This window comes from Alnus glutinosa, chromosome 6 (genome assembly GCF_958979055.1).
Source record: "Alnus glutinosa chromosome 6, dhAlnGlut1.1, whole genome shotgun sequence".
In the NCBI taxonomy this organism is placed as follows: Eukaryota; Viridiplantae; Streptophyta; class Magnoliopsida; order Fagales; family Betulaceae; genus Alnus; species Alnus glutinosa.
The window spans coordinates 24,143,095-24,156,131 of record NC_084891.1 but is presented as its reverse complement, the minus strand read 5'-3'; the positions used below and the strand labels follow the sequence as shown (position 1 = coordinate 24,156,131).

Here is a 13,037-nt window from a genome sequence, read left to right as displayed (position 1 = left end):
ATGAAAGCTTCCATTTGCCTACCATTGGTATGGATCTATTGTCCCCAACAATCTCCCGCTCGATCGGTTCTTTCTTCCATTTGTTTGTAGAAGGATAAGTCTTCCTTATTTCCACAAATGTGCCTAGTAGCTACGGAATCTACTATCCATCCTTTCACATCCATGATGTAGCGGAAGACTAAAGTAACTAATCAAAGAACAGCGTCTTCGATTCTGCAAGGAGAAGCGTCTTCGATTCTGCAAGGAGAAGCGTCTTCGTCTTCTACCCCAAAAGATAAAACTCCGCAGAGTATTTGGGAGAGAATTCTTTGATTTTATAACAATTCAATTGATTCTTTTTTTACATAATAAGCACACCTATTTATAGAAGAGAAATACTTGTAGAGAAAGTAATCATAATCCTAATAGTAATAGTAAACCTTATTCTAATAACAATAGTAAATCTTATCCTAGTAGTAAAAGTAAAACTTATTCTAAAAGGAAATCAAATAAATAAAGCAAATCTAGTCCTAATAAGTAAAGGAAATAAAGTCTTAATTCTAAGAAGGAAATAAAATAAAATAAACTCTTGGTTTGAATATCAAGTATTTCCTTTTGTACTTCCATTGTCTGCAAACAGGTAAACTTCTAATCAAACGGCTCTGCTTCAATATTATTTTTGGCAACTCTTCTATTTTCGTTTGCACCGAAAATATTATTAAATTCCGTCCTACATCAATCCATGACCATGTAAGCTTCGGAAACCATGCTACAATAATTTCCTCTACTTTTGTCACATTTGCTTTGCTCTTTGATGTTGATCCATTGTTGTTGTAGGTAGTTCTTTGCCTAGACAAGGCCGAACATTTACTTGCTTTGCTACAAACAAAACAATTTCCCTTTTTCTTTTGTATATGAGAAATGGACAAATTGTTTTTCTTGTTATAATTCTAAGATTTTTCTTTGGGCTTATGATCAAATTTCCTATAGTGCTGTGGAGGCCTTCTAGGTCTATGTCCCACTATATTAGCTTTGGAAACAACTTCCTTAGCTTTGTTGATTTTCTCCAAGGATCTATTCATTTATTCTATTTTAATGTGAATTATGGTTTGTTGAAAACTCATGAAAGTCTTTTTTTGTTTGAAAGGGAGATTATATTCATTCCAAGAGCCCGGTAGTATTTTCACAAGACATTGAGTCACAAAGCTTTTAGGTAGACCATCACCTTATTTGACCAATTTGGCTACTATATTATGAAACTCATGAATTTGAAAAGTAAATGCTCTTCTTATTGGTCATTTGAAAGTGTAAGAAATTGTTAGCCCCAAATTTCTTAGTACCCTCATTTTCAAACACATATCCACCCATTAATTCATCCAATAAATCTTTAGCAATGACAAAATTGCAATAGACATCAAATAATTTATTTGATAAGACAGTCAAGATAGTAATAACACATAATTTGTTAGCCATACCCCAATTTGTCGGATTCTTCATCGGGTTTGGGCTTGATTAGAACACTAGAGATTTTTGAAAATTCTAAAACACTGAGAACCTTTTCTTTTTATTATGAGTTCTAAAATTCGGTCAAGAATCGTTCTTAGAGAGGCGAATCTTGGTAATCTACATGGCATCAAGGCAAGGTCCTCCAGTTTCTCATCTTCTATTTGTTGATGATTGGATGATTTTTTCCAAAGCCAACGCTAGAGAAGAAATTGTGATCCATGATTGTCTAAGCACCCATTATAATTGGTCAGAGCAGAAGATTAATTCATCCAAGCTAGTCTTCCTATCTTCATCAGCGAAAATTGCGGCCCAAATTTTTGGATAAGTGGTTGGATAGCCTAGTTTTTATTTGGTCAAGTGAATCTTATGTATAAGTGATCTCTCACAATCACTTGACCGTTTTCTTTTTAATTCGAACAAATAATTTGAGAAGATCTTAATTCGGACCATTTTGAAGTAGCAGACCTCTTGAATCTGGATGACAGGTCTTAGAATAGTTATTACTAGGAATGAGGAATAGTGAAATGGAATGATTATTCTAATCCTTTAGTTTGGTGACAACACATATACCACAATTGGAATTGACCCAAAATGACTAAAAAAATGACCCACATAAGTTCTTATTTTTAAAAAAAACTCAAATCTTAAAAAAAAAAAAAAAAACAATAATATTGGACCTTTGATTTAATCTAAATTCTTTGTTTTTGTTTTTTAATTTTTTTTTGGAAAAGGTTGTCTATTCCCTCAGGAATAGGTCCCTACCAAATAAAAAAATAGTTATTTCAACGGAATAGTTATTCTATTCCAATGACTTATTCCGCGAACCAAATGAGACCTAAAACTTGACATCTCATGCCCTTAATTATTATTTCGTGGATTGTTTTTACCATAATAAAAACTTTCCCTACTTTTAGCCAAGAAAAATGCTAGACTTACTCCCAAACCCTTGCACCCGAATGTGGATATTCCACATCGGATTTTTTTTTTCCTCTTCAACTCTCTCTCTCTCTCTCTCTCTCTCTCTCTCTCCAATCGGCGACAAAGCTCGGGATGACGGGATTTGGAAGGCCTGCGAGATCAGGATGACGGGTCGGGACACTCGATCAGATTTGGGTGGTTCGGGCTCTGGATGACGTGGTTTTCTGGTCGGATTCGAGTTTGGATCGGGACGCTTGGCTTGATCTGGGCCGTTCGGGATCTGGACAGCTTGGTTTTTCAGCCGGGTCTCTCAAACCCACGCCAATGTGCGTGGGTTCTGGCTGGATCTTTCCCGAGCTTAGTCGCCACCCGTCCATGGCCTTCGGAAATGGACGCTCGATGGTGACTGTCTTGGAGGTAGTGGTGCTCGCGTGTTCCAGGTGGTTCAGGTGGGCAGTTCGGGGGCACCGATCTTCCTTGTATGCCTAAGAAGAAAACCCACAAAAAAAAAAAAAAAAAAAAAAAAAAAAAAAAAAAAAAAAAAAAAACTGATATGGAATGCCACATCATGGTGTAAAAAATGAGTGTAAGCTTTTTGGTGTGAATGTAGCAACCCTCATATTATTTTGTTTTGAAGTGTTTTCATCTTCCATTTCAAAACAAAATAATATACAACATTGATTTGACATAATGTGCATGATAGTAGTCACGCTTTAATCCCTTTTATTTTTTTTTTATTTAGCCAAATAGCGTTTCAGTCTCTGAAACTGTCATGTGATCTTTTATTAAGGCTAAAAGATTCCTAAAGGTTGCTTCTAAGTTTCAATTATCGGAAAAAGAAACAAAAATGTTGAAGAAAGAATTGTGTTCCGATGAACATCAGCTCGATCTATCTTTCAAAGTTGGATTGAGCACTTAACATTTATCATTGCATGCATGTAGCGAATATTTATTGAAAAAAGATGAATTCTTGTGTTGATAAAATAACCTTCCCGAGAGGGGGGTTCCAACCGAGCGGAAGGTGTCGGATACATCGCTACCGATGAGGCCTCCTTCCTGGGATGGTGAGGCCCCGACCGGTGCAGTTCGAGCAGGAGGTATCGGGTGCTCCGTTAACCGACAAGTGGTAATAATGACGATACTGATAAAGGAGAGCGATTAGGTGGCTGAATCCCCGAAGATCTGGGATTTCCCGGAGTCTCATGCTTCGTCATTAAAAAGCCCACCTGCCCATCGCTGTCAAGAGTGTACTTAGGACTTGTTCACACACAGGGAGTCATTGTTCCCTAAAAACCGGGATATTTCTACCTAACCTTGAGGGCAGCTGCCTATAAATAGCAAAGTCCAGGTATTAAGTTTTTTTGGGTTTTTTGGATACAAGTTCTGAACTCTCCCTCTCTCTCTCACTCAAAATATACTTCATCTAATTTGGGCGTCGGAGGAGGACCGCTGGGGAAACCCATTGTGCGTCCTTTGTCTTTGCAGGTCAATTGGTCGAGTCCACCTGCGGCAGCTCCTGCTTCACCGACCTGAATTAGCATCAACATCTTTAATGGTTTTTAATTAATTAGAAATTTAGAATGATAACAATCTTTGGCTCGATCGGATAATCTTTGTTCTTATTATCTCTAATTAATCAGCTTAATTAGTTATTGACGAGTTTCATGGGTTGAGGAAATGGGGCTCTAGCTATCTCTTTCTTTAGCAGCACCGAAAAGAAAAAGAAAAGGAAAAAGAAAAAAGAAAAGAAAAGAAAAAGAAAAGGAAAAAGATAAAAAAGAAAAGAAAAGTTACCTATTTCTGAAAAAAGAGGTGGGCTTCAAAGGGATTACCAAGCTAGCTGGTTAAAGTGGTTAAAACAGAGACGAATGAATCACTTTGCGTGATTCTAACGTGTTCCTTAGACAAGCAAAGCAAAAGTAATTTATAGCACTGCTTTTTCACTGCCCACCGTTAATGTGAAATTTAGCGGTATCAGTTGAAGTAATATCGGGCTATGTTGGTTAATTATTATTATTATTATTTTTTAAAGTTATTAGATTATTTGAATACTTATATTTTTAGTTAATGTTAAAAATAAAACAAGTAAGACAGAACAATCTGTTAGGGTTTATTTTTAAATTAAAACAGGTAAGACTTAGGTATAATAAATGATCATATGTCGATCTCCAAATTTAGACTAATAAGAATTTAATTGTTTAACTATTAGTTTAGTACTTTACTTTGGATATATATCACTTGTTATAAAAATTTACATAGATGAAAATATTAAATTTAACCACTTAATTATTTTATAATTACTCATTATTATTATTATTATTATTATTATTATTATTATTAAATTAATCACAAAATCATTGAATATGAAGTGTTTTTTTCTTTTTTGAAAGGTTTGAATATGAAGTGTAATGGAACTTTAACATGACATGAATTAATATAATTATGCAAAGTTCAATTAGCAAATTTGACTTGTTTGGTTATTTTTATTCTTTGAGGTCCTCCTATGGGATAGTTCCCTCCTCTATGACTTTGACTTGGTTCCAGTAAAAAAAAAATAACTTCTTGTTAAAAAAAAAAAAAAAAAAAAGAACCAACAAGATTGTCTTCAATGAAAAAATAATGGACTTCTATTTCAATATTGCAACCTAATCCATTTAGTTTTTTTTAACATGAGACCTTCTGTAATTTTTTCACTCGAAATAAGCTAATTAATCTTAATTTGCCAGAGAGACAGTACTATCACCAAAGAACATAAGTGGCATTCAATTCAAGTGGAAAGCGCCGGTTGAGTTTTGTTACGAGTTAAACTGGGATGCTGCTGTTAATAAGGTCGGTGGTCGCTTGGGAATTGGTATTGTAGTGCGGGATCACGAGGGATATATGCATGCAGCTAGGAGTATGACAAGATTGAGTCACTTAGAACAGATAGCTGCATTTACATTAGCAGCTTTTCAAACCTCTCTTTTTTGCTAGGAATTAAGCACATAAATTCATAGGTAACTCAATCCTAAAATAACATCATTGAAAAAATCAATTGATAACGAATCCCAGTAAAATTATTTATGTTTTTTTTTTTTTAAAAAAAAAACATATTTAATAATTATATTGTTTGTTGAATTAGCAATTCAACCATTAAGCCTCATGGCCCGGCCCTCACACCCAACCGGGCCCACCCAATATGTATCTGGGTCTTCGAGTCCGATTTAAAAGAGGCCTAATTATAAGATTATCTAATCTAAATTAATAAAAAATTTAAATGATTTAAAAAATCAAATGAATAAACAAACCAAAAACCGGTCTGTAATGGACACCGGATAGAACATGCATCGTCCTCCTGTAACAGAAGACAAAAAAATATCCATCATTGATCATCGGATCCTTTTCTTTTTCTTTTTTTTTTTTCTTTTTTTTTTCCCACATAGATAAGATAGTCCAATAACAAATACAAAACACCCTACGGCCTATCAAAAAATAGGCCTGAAAATTTAAGAGGGTCAAATTGAAAAAAAAAAAAGAAAAAAATTAGGTGGACAAAATTAAAAAAATAAAAAAAGTTTAGGTGTAAAATTTATTTATTTATTTGAAAAAAAAGAACGGTAACTCAAGAGTGAGTGACAGTTATAAAAAATTATTGCTAATTTAAAAGGAGCTGCTAAAAAGTAAAGTCTTCATCTGTTTTCTGACATGTAGTACTTCCTATCATCCTATGTGAAGTGGAATACAGCGACGCATGCATGTATCTTTTTCTGTTTTTGGACACCTCTATGGTATCCAAATTGGGACAAGAGTCAAGAGGTGGTGGACAAAAACCACAAACCAGACCCACAGTATCGCCCCCACAACCATTGTTTAGCCAGCTTCCACGAATACAAAAGCATTTTCAGCTTTAAATGATACACATCAAATCTATTACTAGGCTGCCAGTGCCCAAGTTGCCCAAGTTGTGGTCTCAAAAAGGGATAAGGATGCTTTACGATTCCTTGTTTGAATTGGAGAGAATTTAGGTAAATAATTATGAGAGATAATTTATGAGATTTATTTGATCAGGTAAATCTCTCACAATTACCTGCCCAAATTTTCTTAAATTCTAACAAATAATTGTAAATGACCCTAATAAAAAAAACAACCAAGATTTGAAATTTAATTTGTAAGCCTCCAAGTAGGGCTGTAAACAAGCCAAGCTTGAGCAAGTAGTGCTTGTCAGCTTGTGCAAGCTTGGCTCATTTAAATTTATCACGAGCCCGACCCGAGTTCGAACTCTTGATGAGTTTTAAAAATTAAGCTCAAGTCGACTAAATGAACTTGAGCTCATGACGTGTTTTAAAAATTAAGCTCATAAGCTCGGCCAATTTTGTTGTAAGTTATATAGTTTATTTAACATACAAAAAAAAGCAGCGAGTTGATTTAAAAATTAATATTACATTATATAACATATAAACAATATATATTCATATTGTATGGTTAAATAACCTATATAACTTTAAAAAAATAAAAATAAACGATGTAATGATTATTAAATATCTAATGATAATACTTATAACATATAATAAAGTGATTACATGTTATATGTCACAATTTATATTATATATGATCATATAGACCTATAATCCTATTATATTACACGAGTAATATGATTAAGTATCTGGATTATCATTATATCATATAACTAACAATTAAGTATTGATATTATTTCCTTTTAATATTTTATATACATATAACCAACAAATTATAACTAATTAATGTATACTAACCAATAATAGTACTCTGGTTTGGTGCGAAAAAGTATATACATTTAATTGCATACGCTCAAGTATTGCTTTAAATCAATCATTTGGCATGAGTTGGCATTAATAAATGACTCCGTTAAGAAAATAATTGGACATCTCCGGTTAATAACATGGATGGTCCAGATTCAAAAATTGTTTGGTCTCTCTGGTACAGCATCACTCTCACCCGTCATCTGTGAATGCCATCGGATAGAGAAAGAGAGACTTACATTATATATATATATATATATATATATATATATATATATATATATATATATATATTATTTTTGAAAACACTCCAACAATTTATATGTACGTAACAATCAAATAGAACAGATATTACACAACCCTTTATGAAGGATAACCTCTATTACAAGACAACACAGCATTTCCACAAACACGAAGAAGACATAATTGGGGAGATCACTACTTGCACTAATCCATGCACAAATCACTAGGGCGCGCGGATCCCCATATACCAGATTCGGGAAACTCAAGGGTTAGAAGTTGAGTGGGGTATATCCTTGGGAAGGCTTGGGATGGTAGGTAATGCATGTGGGCTTTGGCAGATCTGGGAGATGGGGCAGAGGTGGCAATTCCGGCAGTTTTGGCACCTCCAGCTTTGGCAAAGGAGGCAGTTCAGGCTTTACGACGTGAGGCACAGTCGGAAACTCGGGTTTTGGAGGGGTCGGGACGTGAGGAAGCGGGGGAAGTTCAACCTTAGGTAGTGGTACGTAATTCAGGTTTAGGCAAGTTTGGAACTGTAGGAAGAGGCGGCGGTTCATGGCTTGGGAAACTCAGGAACCTCAGGCAGTGTTGTGTCTACAAGGAGGCGAGTGGCGAGAACTACATTGCCAAAAACTAGCACAGTAGCCAAAAACAGAATGCACAAATTCTTGTGACAATTAAGCTTCTTCCAAGAATGGTTTGAACGTAAAGATTCACCATAGTACTGTTTTATAGAGGGATGATCCGTCTGCGATGCTGCAGAAGATAGGCAGGGTGGTTGTGAGAGCTACCTAGTTTTCGGGGAACTGCTCATCCGAAACACAAATATTAAACTGTTAGGTACAAGGGCTTGCCGTATGTAGCAAAAATCTTCATCGGAGTAGTTAATGGAAGTTCATCTATTTGATCAAAAATATCATGTTTGTGATTATAGGCAGGGGTTTATTGTATGCCATGCATCTCATTCTTTTTGAACGGTTGAGATCATCAAGTCATACCTGCCCTAACTCTTTACAATGTTATATATCACATCTGATCAATTAACTTCTGGTTTAATATCTTGCCGAGTACATCGATCGTTGGATTACATGCCCTCTAATCTCTATAATATTTTGCCATGCACGCTAAATTTCATATAATTAATCCAATGTTTTTTGTTATTCAATCCAAGACCTTTTGGTTATTAATTAACTAGTGTATTCTTAAAATATGAAACATAATTTTTGTAAGGTTTTTAGTGTTGGCTTATTCGGTGATCATCAAAATATGTGTCGTAATTAGTTGTTAGACAATATTTAGTCATTTTGGTGGATGTAATATATATGCAGTTGAAACTGTAAGTTTTTACACTAGCGTCAGTAACAGTGTCGGCTAGACGTCGTGACTGCTGGCCTTGTCGGTGAGTTGTACTCATCCTATGGCTCGATCAGTTGTATCAAAGACACATCATGTCTTAGGTGAAGTGGAGAGCGATGGTGCAAAGGCTGCTGGCCTTGTCGGTGAGCCATAGGATGAGTAGAAAACGATTTCTAGGTTCCCTTAATGTCTTTCATTGGCAGCTTTAATCCGTCCTGCCTGTGTCTCCAGCTAGAACTTCTTTCATTGATGGTCGGTGTTTCGGTTCTATCAGTTGCGACACATTTTAGAGCGATCTGAGATATATGTACTGCAGCTTTAGACAGATATATATCTTCCTTCCAAGCGGGAGAGTGACAAATAGATCGACATATAGTGAGAGAATTAATGTGAGTCTGGAGAGAGGAGCTCAAGAAAGAAGAAGCGGCTCCGTACTTAACAAGTTAGTGGCATACTTTACTTTTAGGTTTAGGGTTTTGTTATATTATTATTAAGAAAAAACCCATGGGATAAGCGAGTTCGGAGTTGACTTGTTTAATTATTAAACGAATTAACCCAAACCCGGGTATATAAAATTCTAACTTGCTCATTTCGTATTGATCGAATTTGTGCCGAGTTCATGGTTCGTATAAAAAATTCCGAGCCCCAGTGCTTAGCTTCATTCCTTTGTGAACCAAGAGAATTCTTTGATGAGAGTTTTCACTGTCTAAAGAAATAAGAAGGAAGATTGCCCAATGAAAAGCTGGAGCTGCTGCGGCAGGAGGCAAGTGGGAGTAGCCTAAATCGTTACAAAGGGTTGTAAATGTACTTTGCCTATACTTTGGATCTTTCTTAGAGGATTGGTTTTTTGAGATTGATTGTCTTAGAGTGGTTTTACCTTGAATGTGTTATTCAAAGGTTTCCACTTCGTTTATAAATCTTTTGTGTCAATTGTGGTTGATGCTTTATACTTTGTGGTTTGGATTTATTTTACTGCTGCAGAATTTTTATTAAATTTACTGCATAATTGTGTTTTGTGCGCCTTGGGGTAAAATCTTGTGACTTTTAATTAGAATCAGAGCGATGTTCTTTCTATTTGGATTAAACCTCCTCAGCAGCTTCCTTTTGATTTTTCTTAACTTTAGAGAATAAAACTACTTTTTGCTTCCCTATCCAAATACACCCCACAATAGCTTCCCTTATCCAAATACACCCCACAATAGCTTCCCTTATCTTTTCTTATATCAATTAAATATTCATTCTTTACAAGTATAAGTTTGTATCTATCCTCACATTTTTCACAAAATTTCAACACAATTCCAAATAAAAGGCAAAAAGATGAGATGAGGGAGGAAAGAAAAATATTTTGTATTGAAATAGTGGATAGGATTCTAGGAAACTCTTTTGGTTCCTTACACATTAGGAAGCATTGTAGCATTCTCAATGCTTAGGAAACCTGTAGGGAATCTGCTGTAGGTGATTTTTTATATTTTTTTTCCCTATATTTAAGGAAGGGAACCACCTATAAAGTATCTACTACTAGTGCTTTAAGTGTGATCATTGACCTCTATTGTCAATGGCTCACTCAGAATCCTTGAATGAATGTACCTCCTTACTTTGATTGAAATAATTACGCTTGTTGGAATGTTTGCATGAGAGCTATCATTAAGTCTTTGGATGAGCATGTCTGGACAATCACTGAGAAAGGTTGGAAACGGATTGACACGCCTGTGGAACAATGGTTCAAAGACGAGATTAATGAATATAATTAGAAGAGTAATGATTCACTACCACCTAAATATACAACTTTCCACTACCTTGTCTATGTGGCAAGGTGGTCCCCACTTTAATTTATTTTTAAAAAATAAAAAAATTCAAAAAGTAGTGGGGGACCACCTTGCCACATAGGTAAGGTGGTGAAAAGTTGTATATTTAGGTGGCATTGAATCATTATTCTAATTAGAATAGCAAAGGTTTGAATGCTATTTTCATGGTAGTGTCTTCTAAGGTATTCAAGTGAATTTGTCTTTGTGAGATTGCTAAATATGCATGGAAAATCCTAGAGGTTACCAAGAAGGTAACAAGGCTATGAATTCCAAACTTTGGATGTTGACATCTAAGTTTGAAGAGATTAAAATGAATGATGATGAGACATTTGGCGAGTTGTTGCTCAGTTGAATGATATCATCAACTCAAGTTTTAATCTTGGAGAAAATATTCTAAACAATAAGATTGTCAGGAAAATCAGAGAACTTAGACTCAAAGTGATTGTCATAGAGGAAAGCAATGATTTGGACTCTATCAAAGTCGAATATTTCATTGAATCTATTCAAACTTATGAAATTGTTCTCGTCTCAACCAAAGAAGAAAATTTTGGCTTAATTTGAAGTCCTCTAGTAAGAAAGTGGTAGACTCCTCTGGTGAGGACTTTACAGATTCTGATTAAATAGTCATGTTGGCTAAGAAATTCAGAAAATTTCTCAAATTCAACAAGGGGATATGACTAGCAAGAACCATGCCTTTGATATTTCTAGAGGTGATTCTCAACGAGCCACTCAATGAAAGGAGAGGCCCAAGAAGGATAAGAATGGACGAGGCATTCAATTATCTTTAACGCCATTGATGGCTTCTCTCACTCTCTCTCTCTCTCTCTCTAGTACAGCATCACTCTCACTCCTCACCCGTGGATACCATTGAATAGACAAAGATAGACTTAAGATTGATGAGGGAGTGATGGGTTTTGTGGGTCTTCAAGAGTTCACTGGAAGGTGTAATGATTTATGGTGGTTGTTCCATGGCGATGAGGACAAAGAAGAGACTGACAAAGTGTGTGAGCTGTTCGTGGAATTGTCTAGCCGGATTGCACTCATGCCTGATGAGAGAAGAGATTTCATATTACCTGTCCAAATTCTCTTCAATTTAAGCAAATAATTATAGAAGATCCTCATACAGTGGAGAGTGAGGGAGGCAGGTAGTCTGAAGACTTGCAGGAGAGACCGAAACAGGTATTATTGAATCTTGACAGCATATTTTACTAATTGGAGATGTCCAGTTACTTTACTAACTGGATGTAAGCCGTATCCTTAATACGTGTCTTCTTTATCTTCTCACTTTCTCATGTGGGGCTCTACTATTTCTTTTTCTTTTTGAATTAGGGGCTCTCCTCTTTCAAGTCCTCTTTCAAGACTCTTAAATGCCTTCCATTATTAAAAGGCCCGATCAAAACAAAGACTATATATATATATATATATTAATTTTGAAAATACTCTTTAACAATTTCTTGCTTAGGTTCTCATATCTTTTTTAAAAATATAGGAGCATGGTCTAATTTACGAGCAAACTTTAGCATGAAAATCGGCAGTCTATGAAAACTAATCCTTCTCGTTTTTTCTGACTAGGAGATGAGACGAATCCAACAACATATATATATATATATATATATATATATATATATATATATAACATTCAAATAGAACAGATATTACACATCCCTTTACGAAGGATAACCACTATTACAAGACAACACAGCATTTCCACAAACACGAAGAAGACATAATTGGGGAGATCACTACTTGCACTAATCCATGCACAAATCACTCGGGCGGAACCCCATATACCAGATTCGGGAAACTCAAGGGTTAGAAGTTGAGTGGGGTATATCCTTGGGAAAGCTTGGGATGGTAGGTAATATGGGCTTTGGCAGATCTGGGAGATGGGGCAGAGGTGGCAATTCCGGCAGTTTTGGCACCTCCAGCTTTGGCAAAGGAGGCAGTTCAGGCTTTGCAACGTGAGGCACCGCTGGAAACTCAGGTTTTGGAAGGGTCGGGACATGAGGAAGCGGGGGAAGTTCAACCTTAGGTAGTGGTAATTCAGGTTTAGGCAAGTTTGGAACTGTAGGAAGAGGCAGCGGTTCTGGCTTGGTAAACTCAGGAACCTTAGGTAGTGTTGTGTCTACAAGGAGGCGAGTGGCGAGAACTACATTGCCAAAAACTAACACAGTAGCCAAAAACAGAATGCACAAATTCTTGTGACAATTCATGTCTGCTCTACCTTTTAGAATTTGGCAGTTTCAAAGAAGGTTAAGCTTCTTCCAAGAATGGTTTGAACATAAAGATTCACCATAGTACTGTTTTATAGAGGGATGATCTGTCTGGGGGGATGTGGCATTTAGGAGATTAGGGAAGATAGGCAGGTTGGTTGCTAGAGCTGTCTATTGTTGGTGGAACTGCTCATCCGAAACGCAAATATCAAACTGTTAGGTACAAGGGCTTGCCATATGTAGCAAAAATCTTCATCAGGGTC

The 13,037-nt window shown here is 35.8% G+C and overlaps 1 protein-coding gene across 1 annotated transcript; it reads right to left on the bottom strand.

The window, feature by feature from the left end:
* Nucleotides 1-7,563: 7,563 nt before the first annotated feature.
* LOC133871645 (protein PELPK1-like) lies at nt 7,564-12,897 on the bottom strand. The gene is made up of 2 exons (XM_062309074.1): nt 12,369-12,897; nt 7,564-7,968 (listed from the first exon to the last, which is right to left on the bottom strand). Exons 1-2 carry the CDS (start codon nt 12,772-12,774, stop codon nt 7,673-7,675), a joined length of 702 nt encoding a protein of 233 aa, XP_062165058.1. The 5' UTR covers nt 12,775-12,897; the 3' UTR covers nt 7,564-7,672.
* Nucleotides 12,898-13,037: the final 140 nt, after the last annotated feature.